This window comes from Orcinus orca, chromosome 14 (assembly GCF_937001465.1).
Source record: "Orcinus orca chromosome 14, mOrcOrc1.1, whole genome shotgun sequence".
In the NCBI taxonomy this organism is placed as follows: Eukaryota; Metazoa; Chordata; class Mammalia; order Artiodactyla; family Delphinidae; genus Orcinus; species Orcinus orca.
The window spans coordinates 62,344,926-62,367,179 of NC_064572.1; the positions used below are offsets into that span (position 1 = coordinate 62,344,926).

Here is a 22,254-nt window from a genome sequence, read left to right on the forward strand (position 1 = left end):
GGCAAGGAGTTGGTTTTTTGTTGTGTTGTTTTTTGTTTTGTTTTTTAATGTGGTTCATTGGTTTGTTTATTTATTTATTTTTGGCTGTGTTGGGTCTTCGTTTCTGTGCGAGGGCTTTCTCCAGTTGCAGGAAGCGGGGGCCACTCTTCATCGCAGTGTGCGGGCCTCTCACTATCTTGGCCTTTCTTGTTACGGAGCACAGGCTCCAGACGCGCAGGCTCAGTAGTTGTGGCTCACGGGCCTAGTTGTTCCGCAGCATGTGGGATCCTCCCAGACCAGGGCTCAAACCCGTGTCTCCTGCATCGGCAGGCAGATTCTCAACCACTGCACCACCAGGGAAGCCCTGTATTTAATTTTTGATAGTTTGATTAATATGTGTCTTGGCGTGTTCCTGCTTGCATTTATCCTGTATAGGACTCTCTGTGCTTCCTGTACTTGATTAACTATTTCCTTTCCCATATTAGGGAAGTTTTCAACTATAATCTCTTCAAATATTTTCTCAGTCCCCTTCTTTTTCTCTTCTTCTTCTGGGACCCCTATTATTTGAATGTTGGTGCATTTAATGTTGTCCCAGAGGTCTCTGAGACTGTCCTCAGTTCTTTTCATTCTTTTTTCTTTATTCTGCTCTGCAGTAGTTATTTCCACTATTTTATCTTCCTAGTCACTTATCCGTTCTTCTGCCTCAGTTATTCTACTATTGATCCCTTCTAGAGTATTCTTTTTGTTTTTGTTTTTGTTTTTTGTGGTACGCAGGCCTCTCACTGTTGTGGCCTCTCCCATTGCAGAGCACAGGCTCCGGACGTGCAGGCCCAGCAGCCATGGCTCACGGGCCCAGCTGCTCTGCCACATGTGGGATCCTCCCGGACCAGGGCACGAACCCATGCCCCGTGCATTGGCAGGCGGACTCTCAACCACTGCACCACCAGGGAAGCCCCCTTCTAGAGTATTTTTAATTTCATTTATTGTGTTGTTCATCGTTGCTTGTTTCCTCTTTAGTTCTTCTAGGTCCTTGTTAAATGTTTCTTGCATTTTCTCTATTCTATTTCCAAGATTTTGGATCATCTTTACTCTCATTATTCTGAACTCTTTTTCAGGTAGACTGCCTATTTCCTCTTCATTTGTTAGGTCTGGTGGGTTTTTATATTGCTCCTTCATCTGCTGTGTGTATTTCTGTCTTCTCATTTTGCTTATCTTACTCTGTTTGGGGTCTCCTTTTTGCAGGCTGCAGGTTCATAGTTCCCATTGTTTTTGGTGTCTGTCCCCAGTGGCTAAAGTTGGTTCAGTGGGCTGTGTAGGCTTCCTGGTGGAGGGGACTAGTGCCTGTGTTCTGGTGGATGAGGCTGGATCTTGTCTTTCTGGTGGGCAGGTCCACGTCTGGTGGTGTGTTTTGTGGTGTCTGTGGCCTTATTATGATTTTAGGCAGCCTCTCTGCTAATGGGTGGGGTTGTGTTCCTGTCTTGCTAGTTGTTTGGCATAGGGTGTCCAGCACTGTAGCTTGCTGGTCGTTGAGTGAAGCTGGGTGTTGGTGTTGAGATGGAGATCTCTGGGAGATTTTCGCCATTTGATATTACGTGGAGCTGGGAGGTCTCTTGTGGACCAGTGTCCTGAAGTTGGCTCTCCCACGTCAGAGGCACAGCACTGACTCCTGGCTGCAGCACCAAGAGCCTTTCATCCATACAGCTCAGAGCTCAAAGACTTTGAAAGACAGCTTTGGCCTCCTGGGATCACCTCCTGCTAAGCTTTGTAAGTTCCATGTTAATCAGTTTGGTTTATCCATCTGTATCTGAGGCACAGGTTCATTGCTGCTGTTCAGGAAGGTGGATGGAAACAAGAAGAGTTCATCCAAGACTTCAGATCTGTGAAGTAAGCATGTTCTTCTTGGTGAGCTGGGATTTGACTTCAGGATATCTGACTCCAATTCCAGTACTCACGGACTAAAGGATGCCACCTCTCCTTGACATCGGAGACTTTAGGGAAATAGCTTTCTGACGTTGCATTCCAAGGTTTGGCTCCTGTAAAGAGGCATCCCCTGGAATCGCTCTTATTTCTGTTACAAAAAGGGACAGCCCAATGAAAGCGATGCACAGGGCAAGGTCTGAGGAAAGGGCGCAGAAGTTCTGTGTTCTCTCTGAGCAAGCCACTCTCCCCCAGCCTCCAAGTCTTCATCTGTTTGTAGATTTTTTGATGATGGCCATTCTGACTGGTGTGAGGTGATATCTCATTGCAGTTTTGATTTGCATTTCTCTCATAATTAATGATGTTGAGCATTCTTTTATGTGTTTGTTGGCAATCTGTATATCTTCTTTGGAGAAATGTCTATCTAGGTCTTCTGCCCATTTTTGGATTGGGTTGTTTGTTTTTTTGATATCGAGCTGCATGAGCTGCTTGTAAATACTGGAGATTAATCCTTTGTCAGTTGCTTTGTTTGCAAATATTTTCTCCCATTCTGAGGGTTGTCTTTTTGTCTTTTTTATGGTTTCCTTTGTTGTGCAAAAGCTTTTAAGTTTCATTAGGACCCATTTGTTTATTTTTGTTTTTATTTCCATTTCTCTAGGAGGTGGGTCAAAAAGGATCTTGTTGTGATTTATGTCATAGAGTGTTCTGCCTGTTTTCCTCTAAGAGTTTTATAGTGTCTGGCCTTACATTTAGGTCTTTCATCCATTTTGAGTTTATTTTTGTGTATGGTGTTAGGAGGTGTTCTAATTTCATTCTTTTACATGTAGCTGTCCAGTTTTCCCAGCACCACTTATTGAAGAAGCTATCTTTTCTCCATTGTATATTCTTGCCTCCTTTATCAAAAATAAGGTGACCATATGTGCGTGGGTTTATCTCTGGGCTTTCTATCCTGTTCCATTGATCTATATTTCTGTTTTTGTGTCGGTACCATACTGTCTTGATTACTGTAGCTTTGTAGTATAGTCTGAAGTCTGGGAGCCCGATGCCTCCAGCTTCGTTTTTCTTTCTCAAGATTGCTTTGGCTATTCGGGGTCTTTTGTGTTTCCATATAAATTATGGAATGTTTTGTTCTAGTTCTGTGAAAAATGCCATTCGTAGTTTGATAGGGATTGCATTGAATCTGTAGATTGCTTTGGGTAGTATAGTCATTTTCACAATATTGATTATTCCAATCTAAGTACATGGTATATATCTCCATCTGTTTGTATCATCTTTAATTTCTTTCATCAGTGTCTTATAGTTTTCTGCATACAGGTCTTTTGTCTCCTTAGGTAGGTTTATTCCTAGGTATTTTATTCTTTTTGTTGCAGTGGTAAATGGGAGTGTGTCCTTATTTTCTCTTTCAGATTTTTCATCATTAGTGTACAGGAATGCAAGAGATTTCTGTGCATTAATTTTGTATCCTGTTACTTTACCAGGTTCATTGATTAGCTCTAGTAGTTTTCTGGTAGCACATTTAGGATTCTCTATGTATAGTATCAAGTCATCTGCAAACAGTGACAGCTTTACTTCCTCTTTTCCGACTTGGATTCCTTTTATTTCCTTTTCTTCTCTGATTGCTGTGGCTAAAACTTCCAAAACTATGTTGAATATTAGTGGTGAGAGTGGACAGCCTTGTCTTGTTCCTGATCTTAGAGGAAATGGTTTCAGCTTTTCACCATTGAGAATGATGTTGGCTGTAGGTTTGTTATATATGGCCTGTATTATGTTGACGTAAGTTCCCTCTATGCCTACTTTCTGAAGGGTTTTTATCATAAATGGGTGTTGAATTTAGTCGAAAGCTTTTTCTACATCTATTGAGATGATCATATGGTTTTTCTCCTTCAGTTTGTTAATATGGTTTGCCACATTGATTGATTTACATATATTGAAGTATTCTTGCATTCCTTGGATAAACCCCACTTGATCATGGTGTATGATCCTTTTAATGTGCTGCTGGATTCTGTTTGATAGTATTTTGTTGAGGATTTTCGCATCTGTGTTCATCAATGACATCAGCCTGTAGTTTTCTTTCTTTGTGACATCTTTGTCTGGTTTTGGTATCAGGGTGATGGTGGCCTTGTAGAATGAGTTTGGGAGTATTCTCCCCTCTGCTATATTTTGGAAGAGTTTGAGAAGGATAGGTGTTAACTCCTTTCTAAATGTTTGATAGAATTTGCCTGTTAATCCATCTGGTCCTGGACTTCTGTTTGTTGGAAGATTTTTAATTACAGTTTCAATTTCAGTGCTTGTGATCGGTCTGTTTATATTTTCTATTTCTTCCTGGTTCAGTCTCAGGAAGTTGTGCTTTTCTAAGAATTTGTCCATTTCCAGGTTGCCCATTTTATTGGCATATAGTTACTTATAGCAGTTTCTCATGATCCTTTGTATTTCTGCAGTGTCGGTTGTTACTTCTCCTTTTTCATTTCTGATTCTATTGATTTGAGTCTTCTCCCTTTTTTTCTTGATGAGTCTGGCTAATGGTTTATCAATTTTGTTTATCTTCTCAAAAAACCAGCTTTTAGTTCTATTGATCTTTGCTATTATTTCCTTCATTTCTTTTTATTTCTGATCTGATCTTTGATTTCTTTCCTTCTGCTAACTTTGAGGGTTTTTTTGTTTTTCTTTCCCTAATTGCTTTAGGTATAAGGTTAGGTTGTTTATTTGAGATGTTTCTTGTTTCTTGAGGTAGGGCTGTATTGCTATAAACTTCCCTCTTAGAACTGCTCTTGCTGCATCCCATAGGTTTTGAGTCATCGTGTTTTCATTGTCATTTGTTTCTAGGTATTTTTTGATTTCCTCTTTGATTTCTTCAGTGATCTCTTGGTTATTTAGTAGTGTATTGTTTAGCCTCCATGTGTTTGTGTTTTTACAGATTTTTCCTGTAATTGATATCTAGTCTCATAGCATTGTGGTCAGAAAAGATACCTGATACGATTTCAATTTTCTTAAATTTACCAAGGCTTGATTTGTGACCCAAGATATGATCTATCCTGGAGAATGTTCCATGAGCACTTGAGAAGAAAGTGTATTCTGTTGTTTTTGGATGGAAAGTCCTATAAATATCAATTAAGTCCATCTTGTTTAATGTATCTTTTAAAGCTTGTGTTTCCTTATTTCTTTTCATGTTGGATGATCTGTCCATTGATGAAAGTGGGGTGTTAAAGTCCCCTACTATGAATGTGTTACTGTCTATTTCCCCTTTTACGGCTGTTAGCAGTTGCCTTATGTATTGAGGTCCTCCTATGTTGGGTACATAAATATTTACAATTGTTATATCTTCTTCTTGGATCGATTCCGTGATCATTATGTAGTGTCCTTCTTTGTCTCTTGTAATAGTCTTTATTTTAAAGTCTATTTGTCTGATATGAGAATTGCTACTCCAGCTCTCTTTTGATTTCCATTTGCATGGAATATCTTTTTCCATCCCCTCACTTTTTTTTTTTGAATATCTTTATTGGAGTATAGTTGCTCTACAATGGTATGGTAGTTTCTGCTTTATAACAAAGTGAATCAGCTATACATATACATATATGCCCATATCTCCTCCCTCTTGTGTCTCCCTCCCACCCTCCCTATCCCACCCCTCTAGGTGGTCACAAAGCACCAAGCTGATCTCCCTGTGCTATGTGGCTGCTTTCCACTAGCTATCAATTTTACATTTGGTAGTGTGTATATGTCCATGCCACTCTCTCACTTTGTCACAGCTTACCCTTCTCTCTCCCTGTGTCCTCAAGTCCATTCTCTACGTCTGCATCTTTATTTGTGTCCTGCCCCTTGGTTCTTCAAAACCATTTTTTTTAGATTCCATATTTATGTGTTAGCATATGGTATTTGTTTTTCTCTTTCTGACTTGCTTCACTCTGTATGAGAGACTCTAGGTCCATCCACCTCACTACAAATAACTCAATTTCGTTTCTTTTTATGGCTGAGTAATATTCCATTGTATATGTGTGCCACATCTTTTTTTATTTTTGTTTTATTTGTTTATTTAACAGCTTTATTTGGGTATAATTGCTTTACAGTGGTGTGTTAGTTTCTGCTTTATAACAAAGTGAATCAATTTTAGATATACATATGTTCCCATATCTCTTCTCTCTTGCATCTCCCTCTCTCCCACCCTCCCTATCCCACCCCTCCAAGTGGTCACAAAGCACCAAGCTGATCTCCCTGTGCTATGTGGCTGCTTTCCACTAGCTATCAGTTTTACATTTGGTAGTGTATATATGTCCATGCCACTCTCTCACTTTGTCACAGCTTACCCTTCCCCCTCCCCGTGTCCTCAAGTCCATTCTCTATGTCTGCATCTTTATTTGTGTTCTGTCCCTAGGTTCTTCAGAACCATTGTTTTTAGATTTCATATATATGTGTTAGCATATGGTATTTGTTTTTCTTTTTCTGACTTACTTCACTCTGTATGAGAGACTCTAGGTCCATCCACCTCAATACAAATAACTCAATTTTGTTTCTTTTTATGGCTGACTAATATTCCATTGTATATATGTACCACATCTTCTTTATCCATTCATCTGTCGATGGACACTTAGATTGCTTCCATGTCCTGGTTATTGTAAATAGTGCTGCAATGAACATTGTCATCCCCTCACTTTCAGTCTGTATGTGTCCCTAGGTCTGAAGTGGGTCTCTTGTAGACAGCATATATATGGGTCTTGTTTTTGTATCCATTCAGCCAGTCTCTGACTTTTGATTGGAGCATTTAATCCATTTACATTTAAGGTAGTTATCGATATGCATGTCCCTATTACCATTTACTTAATTGTTTTGGGTTTGTTATTGTAGGTCTTTTCCTTCTCTTGTGTTTCCTGCGTAGATAAGTTCCTTTAGCATTTGTTGTAAAGCTGGTTTGGTGGTGCTAAATTCTCTTAGCTTTTGCTTGTCTGTAAATGTTTTAATTTCTCGGTCGAATCTGAATGTTATCCTTGCCAGGTAGAGTAATCTTGGTTGTAGGTTTTTTCCCCTTCATCACTTTAAATATGTCCTGCCACTCCCTTTTGGCTTGCAGAGTTTCTGCTGAAAGATCAGCTGTTAACCTTATGGAGATTCCCTTGTATGTTATTTGTTGCTTTTCCCTTGCTGCTTTTAATATTTTTTCTTTGTATTTAAGTTTGATAGTTTGATTAATATGTGTCTTGGCATGTTTCTCCTTGGATTTATCTTGTATGGGACTCTCTGCACTTCCTGGACTTGATTGACTATTTCCTTTCCCATATTAGGAAAATTTTCAAGTATAATCTCTTCAAATATTTTCTCGGTCCCTTTTTTTTCTTCTTCTGAGACCCCTATAATTCGAATGTTGGTGTGTTTAATGTTGGCAAGACAGATTCTTAACCACTGGACCACCAGGGAATTCCCCAGGAATGGTTTTAAAAGGCAACATTTGGGGTGAGGGTTGCAGCTTGTAGACTTCCTTCTGATTGGTTGGTGGTAAAGTGGCAGGGTGATGTTTCAGGAATCTTAATCATCAACCTTCTGGTTCCAAACAGTCTGGGGCTAAGTGCTTGTGGTCAACATGTAGTAACCATCCTCCACCTGGGTTAGAATCTTAGTTTCTGTAGAATAGTTCAATAATATGCATCTAATTGTTACATATACCCGTTGAAGAGGAGGTAGGACTCTGTTTTATAGTTGAACTATTGTTTCTTGACTGCTTTTCCTTTGTTTCTGCATTCCCTCACTTCCCTAGTTAGTAACGGCTTGAGTCTGCTCCTTGGAACTCAGGGAAGGCCTAGGAGACTAAAGTTTTTTTCTACAAATAAGAAAGGGGGGACACAGGGGTTTTTGTACACAGGAGGGCCCTCCAGTGTCCTGCTTGGTTTCAATCCCCCCTTTCCTTTTATACTCCCTTGAGGGGAACAGGTATGGGAGAAGAAAGGTCATGAAGTTTCGGATAGAGATGTTAATCATAGATTCAGCAGAGGAATCTATGCAGAGGAATTTTAGTGGGACTCAGTTTCAGTACTTAATAGAAATTATTTTCTTCTTCAGGGTATAAATCTCAGTGGGGGTCAGAAGCAGCGGATCAGCCTGGCCAGAGCTACCTATCAAAATTCAGACATCTATATTCTGGATGACCCCCTATCTGCTGTGGATGCTCATGTGGGAAAACATATTTTTAATAAGGTCTTGGGTCCCAATGGCCTGTTGAAAGGCAAGGTGAGAAATTATTTAAAGTGATGAAGACGTGAGGAGGGGAACACATCTCCTAGGACTGCTGGGTACTGAAGCAGATTTCCTTATTTACCTTCCCCCTGGGCTGCTGGGGAGATACAGTGTCAGACTGGTCCCCCAGGAGATGATTTGGTGAGGGCTCCCATCTTGAGATCATAGCTTATGTGGGAACTGGCTAATTTGAGTCTTATTCTCTGGCTCCAACATTGAGCCTTTTAGGATGATTAATTATGATAAAAAGTCCTTTGAGATCTGTGGTATAATAAGAACTATATTTGGTCTTTTTCACTAGGTCCTGGCACAGAGCTCCTAACCCTTAGAATTTCCTGAGTGATACTAAGAATGTCTTTTGTTATTCACAATGAGCCCCTTTAGATCACACCTGAGTTTATGCTAATGAGTGACTTATGGAGGGGCCCCTAGATAGCCTCTGGACAAGGCTGTTCCTCAGAAAGACCAAGTGATGGGAGGATTGGAACTTTCAGCCCCACATACCAATTTCTGGGGAGAGGAGGATGGGCTGGAGATTGTGTTATAAAAATTCTTGAATAAGGAGATTCAGAGAGCTTCTAGATTGCTGAGAACATTAAGGTGCTGGGAAGGTGGCACACCTGGTGAGAGATGGAAATTCTGCACAAGCACCCCACCCCCGAAACCTTACCCTATGCATCTCTTCCATTTCACTGTTCCTGAGTTGTATCCTTTGTAATAAACTGGTAAACAGTAAGTAAAGTATTTTCCTGGCGTCTATGAGCCATTCTGGCAAATTATCAGACCTGAGGAGGGGGCCATGGAAATCCTCAATTTACAGCTAGTTGGTCAGAAGTATGGGTGGGATCCAAGACTTTTGGCTAGCATTAGAAGTCAGGGCAGTCTTGTGGGCTCTGGGTAGCTGTGGGTTTCTGGGTAGCTGGTGTCAGAATTGAACTGTTGGACACTCAGAATCGGTTGGTGTCAGAAAACATGCCAGAGGACCCAACAATTTACCTTGCTGGGACACAGGTCATCCTGCAAGTATTAGAGCTCTACTCTAAGAAGGCACTTTCCTGGAACTCTTGCAGGATGTTGGAGCACTATGCCTGGAAAGGATGACTCAATCTGAATATAGAAATAAGCCTATATGTTTTGGGTATTCATTATGTCGCAGGCCTGTGCCAAGCACTTTGATTGCATTGTCTCATTTGATTCTTGCAATGCCCCTGTGAGATAGTACAGATAAAGTGGCCAGAGCAAGTCACTGGAGCTGGTCATAGGCTTTCCTTACCATAGGCAAGTTAGCACAGTAGGCTGAATGCGAGAGGGGCTGACAGAGCCCAGCGCCCCTTGAGGGTTTGAGTATGCTTCTCACCAGTAGCAAGTCTAGTGTGAGGGCTGTCAGCACTCCATCTGTGTTTGGCCTTTTCCCTTCAAGGTTTTTTGAATGCTGCCAGTCAGAGGGTGGCAGGGTTGACTGGGCTGCTGTCCCACTGAGGCCTTTTGCCTCTCTCTTGGGTCAGTGAGTCCACAGGAACTCACTCTCCCTCCTATGCCTGGTCCTGACTTCTGTCCATAAGGCTAATTGGCTCCATTCATTCATGAACTGAATACCCACCCTGGGCCTGGTTCATTGCAAAGACTGGGCGCACTGATGAAAAGGTCTCATCCCTGCTCTCAAGTAACTTACAATCGAATTGGCAGACAAACCAAAAAGCAAGCAATAATATTATAATACAAGAATCATTTTTAATGGCAGAATATACAAACTACCATGGAAACACTGGAGGAATACCCAATTCTTGCCTGGGGATTCAGGAAAGGCTACCAGAAGAGCTGGCTTTGAGCTGAGACTCAAAGGATGAGCATCTCCCAAGTCTTCCTGATAAGAGCAACCTAGTGTCTGTGGGGCTGTGAAGTAGAGAGCAGAGGCAGTGGGCTTGGGCTGTCTCTCTAGAGGCCCATCTCAACCCCCTAGACCCTATCTGAGTCTCATTACTGATCTGTGAGTTTTTAATCTTTCTTTGAGTGGAATCCCTGTTTCAGTAGTCAATGTAGTCCATAAATAGACAAGAATACAAGGGATGCCAAGTCTTCCACGCCAGGGAGGGCCTGGGCCAAAGACACAATTTCTTGCCCTATAATGATTCTAACATACTAAACTAATCTGGGCAGTTCTTGTTAGATCAGTTACCTGTTTAGTGGGGGGGCAGTTAGTTTTGCATGCCTCAATTATACTGATAGCCCTTGATCTCAAGTGACGTCCCTAAGCCCAACTCTTGGCTACCAGGAAGCTGGAGGAAAACGTGTGTGGGGCAAACCTCATTGTCACTACAGGAAAATAACTGTGAATATATCCATGATGACAGGAGTCTCATCTTACACATGGGGTCAGGTTTTAGGATGAGGTGCTGGGAAGTAAAGAGGAAGTAAGAGATCAAGTGGTCAGGGCCACATTTTGAAGGAAAGCCCCACAGTGACTCTGTTTTTCCTTTTCCTTAGTAAGCTAAGGAACATGGTAGACACAGGGCAGTCAGCACAACTTACTGTTATTTTTACAGACTCGACTCTTGGTGACACACAGCATTCACTTTCTTCCCCAAGTGGATGAGATTGTGGTTTTGGGGAATGGCATCATCGTGGAGAAGGGATCCTACAGCACTCTGTTGGCCAAGAAAGGATTGTTTGCTAAGAATCTGAAGACATTCATAAAACAGACGGGTCCTAAAGACGAGCCCACAGGTACGTAAAGAGGATTGGAACAGGATAGAACTTGGGTAGGGAAGGGGTAGAAGTAGTAAACCACCACTATTTACCTCCTGAACTGTTCAGTATCCAGTGAACTAAATTTGGAAATAAATTATCCAGAGATCCAATATCTGTCCTTTCTGTGTTTTGTGTCTCTGTAAAGAAACACAAACATAGAAACTTTACATCTCAGCCAAACTGGGGGATAATCCTGCTCATCTGGTCTCTGACATGCAATCAAAGGGCACTCTTTAGAGGATGACTGGAGATTTGGGGTGATTAGCCCTTGTGGAAGAGACACCAGTGGCACAAGGGGCCCCTTTTAGGGAATGCCCTGCTTCTATTGACTCAAGTCACATATTCCACCCCATCTACCCAAATTCATGAGAACCACTTCCTGGACAGCTTTGTAATACCTGGTACTAATAATGTACTGCTAAATTGTTGATACGCCCTAACAAAGGGATTTGACGAATACACCAAAAGCCACTGGGTGTTCTGAACCAGAAAAAAAATCATGGCAGTTGCATAGTCTCACAGTGTGCCACAGGAATAGCCCCTACCCAATACCACTACCACTGGGGTCGCTGATCAGCCCCAGTCAGTAATGGAGCCCTGGTCTCTGGGGTCCTTCTCAAGAACCTGCCAGCAGTAGTCCTGTGATGGTTCTGGGTATCTGCTTCAGGTAGCAATTATCAGCAGGAGGTCAGGACTGAGAAAGCAAGATCTGGAGGGTACAGGGGCATTCCGAAAGTCAATCAGAAGAGGCAGTAACTACACAGCCTGCAAGTGGGATCACAGTCAGGCCTTGAGGTCAGGACATGTGATGGTTTAAAACCACAAGAGTCAGAAAGAAAAGCCTAAACCAAGGAGTCTGTAAGCATTGGTGGGACAGGGCGGGAACAAAGAATACGATGGTGTGGGCTATAGGGACTGGGACCCAGCCCAGGAAAGTGGGGCAGGGATTCCAGCAGAAAGGAAGGGGTCAGAGCTTTCTATCAGTCTTTATGTGCTCCAGGACAGGCCTGGAGAAAACAAAAAGTACCTGCTTGGGGACTGAAGATCTCCAGCAAAGGGTAGTGTCTGATGCTGGATACCCCTGAGTTACTGCTCAGTCAGCCACATCACCACAACCTGGACAGTTTTCTCCTAATTCTAAACTTCTTCTGATTTGATCTTCTGAGTTTCTAAGTTCTGTTTATAAACCCCCATGGGTAGACAGCCCCTTTGAAAAATCCTATCTTTTGTGTACAAAAGACAGTTTGCAAAACAGCTCATTAAACCCTTGCTCTGGGAAACATAGATAGGGCATTTCTGAGAAGTTGTATAAGCCCCACTGCCTGGCATGCTGTTGTGTCGGCTCTGGGGCTCAAGGTACAGACTACAAGATGGTAGAATAAAGGGAAGGTCAGGAGGGCAAAGGTTACCTGTATCAACATTGGCTCTGTGTATTTCTTAATTAGCTGCCATAACAAAACTCTACAAATTGGGTGTCTTAAACAACAGAAATGTATTGTCTCACAGCTCTAGAGGCTAGAAGTCCAAAATCAAGGTGTCAGTAAGATTGGTTCCTTCTGAAGGCAGTAGGGAAGGATCTATTCCAGGTCTTTCTCCTAGCTTCTGGTGGTTTGCTGGCATTCGTTGGCATCCTTCATATCAATCTCTGCCTTCATCTTCACATGGTGTTATACCTTATGTGCATTAGTGTCCAAATTTCCCCTTTTTACAAGGACATCAGACATATTGGATCAGGGGCCCATGCTAATGGGCCTAATAGAGATGTTCTCTATTTGGTGAGAACTTTTCTTTAGATCCTTAGACATGGTTTCCTGTTGTTCTTTGAATATATTTATCATAGCTGATTTAAGTCTTTGGTAAGTCCAACATCTGTGCTTCCTTGAGTACAGTTTCTTTTGACTGCTTTTTTCCTGTGTACAGTCCCATACTTTCCTGATTCCTTGTATGTCTCATAATTTTTTGTTGAAAACTGATCTTTTTCTTTTGAACATCTTTATTGGAGTATAATTGCTTTACAATGGTGTGTTAGTTTCTGCTTTATAACAAAGTGAATCAGCTATACATATACATATATCCCTGTATGTCCTCTCTTGTCACTCCCTCCCACTCTCCCTATCCCACCCCTCTAGGTGGTCACAAAGCACTGAGCTGATCTCCCTGTGCTATGTGGCTGCTTCTCACTAGCTATCTATTTTACATTTGGTAGTATATATAAGTCCATGCCACTCTCTCACTTCATCCCATCTTACCCTTCCCCCTCCCTGTGTCCTCAAGTCCATTCTCTACGTCTGTGTCTTTATTCCTGTCCTGCCCCTAGGTTCTTCACAGCCATTTTTTTCTTTTTTCTTTTAGATTCCATATATATGTGTTAGCATACGGTATTTATTTTTCTCTTTCTGACTTACTTCACTCTGTATGACAGACTCTAGGTCCATCCACCTCACTACAAATAACTCAATTTCGTTTCTTTTTATGGCTGAGTAATATTCCATTGTATATATGTGCCACATCTTCTTTATCCATTCATCTGTCGATGGACACTTAGGTTGCTTCCAAGTCCTGACTATTGTAAATAGAGCTGCAATGAACACTGTGGTACATGTCTCTTTTTGAATTATGGTTTTCTCAGGGTATATGCTCAGTAGTGGGATTGCTGTGTCATATGGTAGTTCTATTTTTAGTTTTTTAAGGAAACTCCATACTGTTCTCCATAGTGGTTGTATCAATTTACCTTCCCACCAACAGTGCAAGAGGGGTTCCCTTTTCTCCACACCCTCTCCAGCATTTATTGTTTGTAGATTTTTTGATGATGGCCATTCTGACTGGTGTGAGGTGATACCTCATTGTGATTTTGATTTGTATTTCTCTAATGATTAGAGATGTTGAGCATTCTTTCATGTGTTTGTTGGCAATCTGTATATCTTCTTTGGAGAAATGTCTATCTAGGTCTTCTGCCCATTTTTGGTTTGGGTTTTTTTTTGATATTGAACTGCATGAGCTGCTTGTAAATGTTGGAAATTAATCCTCTGTCAGTTGCTTCGTTTGCAAATATTTTCTCCCATTCTGAGGGTTGTCTTTTCGTCTTGTTTATGGTTTCCTTTGCTATGCAAAAACTTTTAAGTTTCATTAGGACCCATTTGTTTATTTTTGTTTTTATTTCCATTTCTGTAGGAGGTGGGTCAAAAAGGATCTTGCTGTGATTTATGTCATAGAGTGTTTTGCCTATGTTTTCCTCTAAGAGTTTTATAGTGTCTGGCCTTACATTTAGGTCTTTAATCCATTTTGACTTTATTTTTGTGTATGGTGTTTGGAAGTGTTCTAATTCTTTTACACATAGCTGTCCAGTTTTCTCAGCACCACTTATTGAAGAGGCTGTCTTTTCTCCATTGTATATTCTTCCCTCCTTTATCAAAAATAAGGTGACCATATGTGCGTGGGTTTATCTCTGGGCTTTCTATCCGGTTCCATTGATCTATATTTCTGTTTTTGTGCCGGTACCATACTGTCTTGATTACTGAAAACCGGTCATTTTAAATAGCATAACAATTCTGGAAATATGATCTCTCTCCCCTCCATCCTCAACCAGGGTTTGCTTTTGTTGTTCCTCCTGTTTAGTTTCCTGAACTGATTCTGTTAAGTCTTTCTTTGTCTCATGTGGCCATAGAAGTCCCTGCTTGGTTGGCTTAGTGGTCAGATAACGATTGGACAGAGATTTCCTCAAGTGCCTGGAACTGATACGTCACTCAGCCTTTGCTGAGGGGCTCTGTGGGGATGGGGGGTGGGGGTGGACATGTCTGTTTAACATGCCAGCAGGCAGTTTATAGTTCTGCCTCAGCCTTTTTTCCCTGCTTGCACAGAGTCTGAAGGTAAGCCAGAGGTAAGAGAATAGGACATTCTCAAGTCTTTCTTGGGTTGGCATGTGTGCAACCCTACACATGTGTATGACATTCTCGATTGCCAGGAATATATTGAAGATATCAAAGCTCCCTATGGATATCTTATTCCCCAGGGTTTTTTTCCTCTTAAGTTCTTGGTCAGTTTCTCCTTTGCTCCAACTGTTATCACTGCCTCAGGCAGCTGTGATGTTAAACAACTACTGCTGGTTGTTAGAGCCAACTCCAAGTCAGGTTCTATAAAGACAAGCTCTGTGAATGGAGTTTTCCAGGGAACTGCCAGACAGGCCAAATAATGACACTTCTCCAGAAGTAAGGTTTTGAGCATGTTCTGAACCCAGTCTGTTCCTTCCAGCAGCTGCTAGGCTGGTGATTTTCATGGTTACAATGAATGTGTGGCTGTTGGTTTTCTAGGCTAAAGCAGATCTAAGGAGAGGGGAATAGGAATAGGGTAAATTAAACTATTACAAAACTTACTTTTCTTTCTGAGATTTAGCCATTTTTCTTAAATAAATGCTCCTTGGATTGTGGCAAGCCTTTGGTTAATTTCAAAGTTACGGAAAATTTGATTTTGACATTTTTTGGCTAGTATGCTCACTGCTTTTACAGAGGTACCAATTTCTGGAGGTCATAACTCTACCATTTTCACAGACCAAGCTGTTTTACCTTTTATTATCAGGATATGTTTTTTAAAACGCTTTAAATTAATAAAATTTCTCAAATTATTTGAATTTCAAGCAGAACATTTTAAATTTACACTCACCTTTTTAGACATTTCTGGGGATTATGACTCTTCTGTTTGTCTACTGTAATCCTTAAAAGTTCTTTCCTGCTCCAAAGGAACTTACAAGCTTCTGGGAATATTCTTCTCCTTTTTGACCGTTTCTCTTCCAGTGGAATATTAACTCACCTCTCCTTTATCCTGGTATTTTTCAATGAGATGTCCTAATAAACAGTATTTCTGGAGTAAAAGATTCCAACCTGTGTGTACATCTGGGATCTCTTATTAAGACCAACAAGATCAGAAAAGACTTTTCTTCTTGTTCATAGGGCTATGATAGCTCTATGCAGCAATCTCCCTAACCTTTGATGTGTCTCCTAGTCAATGAGGACAGTGAAGAAGATGACTATGGGCTGATGCCCAGTGTGGAGGAAATCCCTGAAGATGTGGCCTCCTTGTCCATGAAAAGAGAGAACAGTCTTCATCGAACATTTAGTCGCAGGTTGGTCATATATTCAGCTGGCATCCCCCATCACTTCCATAGTTCCACCTGATCATTCTCTTTTTCTCTGTGGACTTTTTCTGAGTGTCCACATGGACGCTCCCAGCTCTTCTTTTGTTTCTGTGCATGTGGAGGAGGGTTGGGGTGGTGTTTCCCCCATGACCATCTGCTCTGAAATGCACTTTGATGTGAGCAGAGCTACTGTGACACCTGCTTGCAAGAAGACCCTTGGCATGCATCTACATGCTCAGGAAAGCTTCCCCTCTCAATCTCTCAGTTCTAGGTCCAGTAGCAGGCGTCTGAAGCCCTTAAAAGACTTGAAAACTCGGAATGTGAATATCCTGAAGGAGGAGGAAGAACCAGTGAAAGGGCAAAAACTAATTAAGAAGGAATTCATACAAACTGGAAAGGTAAACACCACAGTAAAAAGTACCATTAGAGGTGATATAAGGCTTGGGATTTGAACATTTTTAAGTTTGATGACTTGAATACATATCTACAGAGGGATATGTCTTGTGTGCTTTGCCAGTCTTTAAATTTATCATTGAAATGTTAGCAGAGGCTCTGGGCTTTTTATCAAATTGTATTTCCATGAAGAATGACATGTTCCCTGTGAATATCCTCATACTACACTTCATGAGGGTTTGATTCCATTTTGATATGTGGTAAAAACAAAAATGCTTTGAGATGCAATTCTGGGAGCCAGAGAACACCAATATATCAAGCTCATAGCACACAATTCAAATTAATAAAACTTAAAACCAAGTTCTTAAATTTAAGATCTTAACTTAAACATTAATAAAACAAATTCCAAGGTCTGTGGTATAGCCTTATCTGTCCCGCTCTGTTTTTATGTCTTTTCCTCTTAATTGCATCTAGAAGCTCATTAATAATCTGATGGTTATTTACCCTGCATTATATTTCAGCATTGATTATTATCATGCTGGCCCAGTACAGAAATGTGATCACAGACTACCAAATTTTGCCACCAGCTCTCCACTTTCCAAAGGACTGTACTCCCCCTATGATTGGTATTCTAGGTAATTCCTCACCAAAAGCCACTAGGAACTCTACTAATATTGAGGTGGGGGCTTTGCAGGTGAAGTTCTCCATCTACCTGAAATACCTACAAGCAATAGGATGGTGTTCGATATTCTTCATTATCTTTGGGTTTGTGCTCCATTCCGTGTCTTTTATTGGATCAAACCTCTGGCTCAGTGCTTGGACCCGTGACTCTAAAACCTTCAATAGCACCAACTATCCAGCCTCTCAGAGGGACCTGAGAGTTGGTGTCTATGGAGCTCTGGGATTAGCACAAGGTATGTGTGACGGCTACGGCAGCCATCTCTGAGACGCTCTGTCAGGTCCATGTCCTTTGCCTGGACTCATGACAAATTTGCTATCATGTCCTGCACAAGTCTTCAGGGATCCCTGTGCATGGTGCTGACTAAACTGGCTCCATTTCCAGGTATATCTGTGCTCATAGCAAATCTCTGGAGTGTCTATGGTTCCGTCCACGCAGCAAGCATTCTTCACAAGCAGCTGCTGAACAATATCCTTCGAGTACCCATGAGTTTTTTTGACACAACACCCACTGGCCGGATAGTGAACAGGTTTGCTGGCGTAAGTATCTCAAAGGTTGTAAGACGTGTTTATATGCTGAGGATCTTTTTATTTCTGACAGGGAAAGAATTCTCATGTGTCCCTAGGCAACACTGGGCAGTTCCAGGTTTTTGGTCCACTCAGCACGCAGATATTTCTTGAACACCTTGTGTGAGGTCCTAAGGATCCTGGGGTTACAGGGATGAACAACTCTTTCCCTTTAAGTAGCTCACCATCTAGTGAGGGGGACGGCCAAGGAAGTAAAGGATTATGATAGGATATAGGAAAACCAGTAACAACGATGTGTACAGTGGCATTCTTGGAGTACAAAAGAGTGACAGAGAAAAGAGATACCAGCTCAACCTGGGTGATTGAGGGTGGGAAATGTCAGAAAAGGAGGGACTTAACTCATAGAAGTTAGCCAGGGAGATGGTGGGGGTAGGGGATGGGTGAGTGGCAGAAGCAGGATGTGAAGGATTGTTCTGCAGAGGGAGAAACACAAGTAAAAGCACTATCACTAGTGTGACAGTGAAAAGAGATAGCAGGACAATGCTTTGCTTGGTTGCCGCCTCCATCCCTGAATCTCCCATCTTTGATGCTTTAAAAATAAGTAAACAAGGTCTGGATTGTGGAATCCTATAATTTTAATGGGGTTCTCCATCGACTGAAGATTCTGGGACCCTTAGCATTCATTCATTCAACATATATTGAGTACCTTCTATGAGCCAAGGACTGTATTAGGCATTGGGATGCTCAGTAAATGCTAAGATCATATAGATGGCTCTCTTCCATGGGCCAGACCAAAGTCGTTGATTCTTAATGAACATAAGGGGGAAATTTCAAGAACAGAGGAAACCAGACAATTCTGAATAATATTCAACTATCACCAACAGAATTTTCAGTCTTCTGTTTGTAGAAGAGGGTGCACATTTTAAAAAAAATGTCTGAGGAGCTCTGAGCCCTTATTTGTTTGGTCTTGGAGCAGACACAGAAAGTCTAGCTCCCAGCCCACAGGCAGGTTCTGGGGACATGGTGACTGCTTCAAAAGTGGGCAGGCCCCCACTTGTCACCTTCCTGTGGAACGAAGATGGTGGGCATGATGTCACTGGAGACAACTTAAATGGGCTTTCTGCTCTTAAATAGAACCTTAAAAAGTACACAATTTTGGATGGGGAGATTTCTCACAGGAATTTTGCAAAAACACTCTTTTCCACTGTTGCTATAAATATATAATTAATCTTCCGAAAAAAACACAGAGATCATACTGTGAGTTACTTAGGCAACAGTCATATTTTGCTAACTGCTTTTGCATGAAAAAGGAAACTGTCATTAATTATACAGCATGTTTTGCGGAGAAGGTAGCTCAGACCATAAAGGAGAATTATACCTAGGGTCCTCTGGAGCTGATGACTGAGCCCTTAAGAGGAGATAAAGGAGGGGGTGGAGGAAAGAAAGATGGAGAATCTGTGCCAGGTAAGGGTCAAAATTAATCTGCATAGAACTAATAGCTGGTGAGGATTTCTTTTTTTCTTTCAACCCTGGACATATAGTTACTTGCATTCTGATATGACTGAGCAAATTCGCTGCTGGAACCGAGATGTAAAATGTCATAGGAATTCATTAGCACACCATCTCTCCATATGTGTCCCTAGGATATCTCCACGGTGGATGACACCCTCCCCATGTCTTTGCGCAGCTGGATTTTGTGCTTCCTGGGCATCATCAGCACCCTGGTCATGATCTGCCTGGCCACTCCAGTCTTCATCATCGTCATCATCCCTCTTGGCATCATTTATGTGTCTGTTCAGGTAGGTTTGGAAATGGCTAGGTTTCCTTCCTTCTCTACTCATAAAAGCCCAAGCTCCTTCCTGAGACTCTTCTCTTGTGTTTATTGCTAGTCACTCTCCCCTCTCCAGCATCTTCGTTATTGAGCCAGATAATAACATACCAAGGAGCCCGTAGGCCACTTTCTGAAGCTGAAGTGTCAGCACTGATGGGTGGGTGGAAGTTCACGGTCAATCTCACCTTAACTTCTGCCCTGCACCCCACAAGTGTAAGTGGGGCATATTTATGTTTGGATCCAAGACTACTTTGAGGTTGGCTCTGGACAAAGTCTTGAAGCTCTGTAAGGCCCTTCACAATGGTAAGGTAATTGGTTGCTTCTAGAAGAGTTGTGCTAAGGCTGCTTCCTTGGTTGGCTTAGGATTATCTGCTTGGAGATGTCCCTCAGCAGGAGCCCAGTCTGTTTTCACTTCAGGGCAGTTCTCCTTTTACTGGGGTGTCTGTGGGTGGCTTAGGCTCAATTCCAGTGTGTTCTTGAGGACACAGCTTAAAAGCCAAGCCTCACAGAAAAACCAGAGCAAGTGTAAGGGGCTCCATGACCATGATAAAAACTGAGGAGGGGAGGGAAGCTGTGGAGAGAATTCTTGTTCCACCATTTACCTTTGGGATGAATTGATCACCTTGAGAAAACAATTCTGAAGCCCTTCAGTCAAGGGCAGACTTGTGGCCTGTGGTAAGTTGACACCACCTGCTGTTTGTGTTGAGTTCCTCAGGAACATCGTCATCTTTGTCAGTAACAAACCAACAAATAAGAGGCAGGATCTGGGCTTCCCTGGTGGCACAGTGGTTGAGAGTCCGCCTGCCGATGCAGGGGATGCGGGTTCGTGCCCCGGTCTGGGAAGATCCCACATGCCGCGGAGCGGCTAGGCCCGTGAGCCATGGCCGCTGGGCCTGTGCGTCCGGAGCCTGTGCTCCGCAGCGGGGGAGGCCACAGCAGTGAGAGGCCCACGTACCGCAAAAAAAAAAAAAAAAAAAAAAAGAAGCAGGATCTTTGAGGAAATTTCCAGGTGTAACATTTTGAATTCTGACTCAAATGCCCAGTTCTTCCCTAGTTTCAACAAATCCTCTTGGAATCTAGTAGCACCACTAACCCACCCCACTGAACCTCCCCCTTCAGCCTGCGCTATTACATCCAGTTCTTAGACCCTCAGCATTCCACACACCTCCAAACGATCTTTACCTGCACACACTGTCAAAGCACAATTTTGGTCACTTACCTGATTATTCAATTTTTATCAAAACCTTGGCATACCTTTCTTGGACCATTTACTGCCCATCTCCACTTTCCACACCCCTCGGTTCCCAGCAGCATTTATAAAATCTTTTAGAGACTGTTTTTCTAACCACTACAAAACTGTCATTTAGACAGTATGTGCAGATTCTTGGGACCATACGGATTAGGCTGACAAAACTTATGTGGTTTGAAAATTCCAACCTCTAGGGCTGAGTGAGGTGTGGTGTCCGCGCTTTCGTGCTCCTCTGTTCCCTCCAACCCCAGATCTTCCCAGCATCCTCTTCCTCTGAGCCTCTCTCATTTCTCCTCTAGTCAGAGATGAGACCAGAGCCGCTTCTCTGTTCAGATGTGAGCTGTGGCCTCAACGTAAAGAATACTGGGTCACGGCCATGAAGGAAGAGGTACAGCGTATGTGATATGATTGTATGACTGAGTCTTCACTTTTTTGGGTCCAGATATTTTATGTGGCTACTTCCCGCCAGCTGAGACGACTGGACTCTGTCACCAGGTCCCCAATCTACTCTCACTTTAGTGAGACTGTGTCAGGTTTGTCTGTTATCCGTGCTTTTGAGCACCAGGAGCGATTTCTAAAGCACAATGAGATGGTGACGGACACCAACCAGAAATGTGTCTTTTCCTGGATTACCTCCAACAGGTGAGGCTGCCCCTGGATATCACCCAAATATGTGCTTCGGGGTTCTGCACTTTTGACATTAGCTGTGGGAGGGCAGGCATGGCCAGTGTTGTGAAATTCACTCTTGCCAAACACGCCTGTCATGTGAGTAGAGAGGAGAAAGCATGAGCTTTGGAGTCAGAGACTGGGGGTCCCTCTGTCTGTTCTGCCACTTACCAAGCGGGGTGAATTGTCTTGACCCCTCTCAGGAAAATCTCATTTTCTTTGTTTGTACGATGGCTGGAACACAACCTACCTCATAGGCTTATTGAGGGAGTCACATGACATCTGTGAGCATTTGATAACCCAGGTACTGTTCACATGCTGGGTGAACTGGATATTCTCTGTTTGCTTCCCTGAGAATGGATGTGAGATTCTCCATAGGCAGGACCCTCTTTGTAGGGTGGTGAAAGAAGCAGAGGTTGGAGGGAGGAAAGCTGGGAAATTTTAGGCAAAATCAATGATGACAGAAATGAAAAGCTCACATCCTGTGAGATGAATCCAAAAAGGGTGAGCATTCTTGATTTCTCCAGCTTCATTAGACCCTGGCAAGAAGTCATGTGTCCTTGGAGGAGGAAGGTCTTTTTCAGGAAGTGGAAACTCTTGAGTGGCTTCTACACTGTCTTGCGGTGTGAAGGGCAGGCTAATGATGCTTAGTATTATCTGGAACATGGAGAGGTCAGAAGTTTGATTGTAAAGATTTTTTATATCTTAGATACTTTCCAAGAAGGAAACAGGCATAAGAGTCAATTTTCTGTTGGACCCCTCATTGTAAAATATGTATATTTATTTGTACACGTGCTAGAATTATTCAAATTTAGTTAAATACATTTTACTGGGAAAGTCAGTTTTCATAAATTACATCAATCTACACACTGTTCAGTTCTCTACAAAGCCCGACATACCTCCTTGTCATCAGCTCAC

The 22,254-nt window shown here is 42.2% G+C and overlaps 1 protein-coding gene across 3 annotated transcripts in view; it reads left to right on the top strand.

The window, feature by feature from the left end:
- The window catches only part of ABCC2 (ATP binding cassette subfamily C member 2), a 69,673-nt gene that overhangs the window by 37,853 nt on the left and 9,566 nt on the right, over positions 1-22,254 (top strand). For all 3 annotated transcript variants that reach the window (XR_004482630.2, XM_033425783.2, XM_004268446.3), the window contains exons 18-25: positions 7,942-8,109; positions 10,659-10,839; positions 15,859-15,979; positions 16,257-16,389; positions 17,079-17,298; positions 17,448-17,602; positions 19,234-19,389; positions 21,113-21,312. Coding sequence is in view for 2 of the 3 variants with exons in the window: in XM_033425783.2 (XP_033281674.1) it covers positions 7,942-8,109; positions 10,659-10,839; positions 15,859-15,979; positions 16,257-16,389; positions 17,079-17,298; positions 17,448-17,602; positions 19,234-19,389; positions 21,113-21,312 (1,334 nt within the window). In the remaining variant the exon portion in view is untranslated. The remainder of the gene's footprint in view (positions 1-7,941; positions 8,110-10,658; positions 10,840-15,858; positions 15,980-16,256; positions 16,390-17,078; positions 17,299-17,447; positions 17,603-19,233; positions 19,390-21,112; positions 21,313-22,254) is intronic.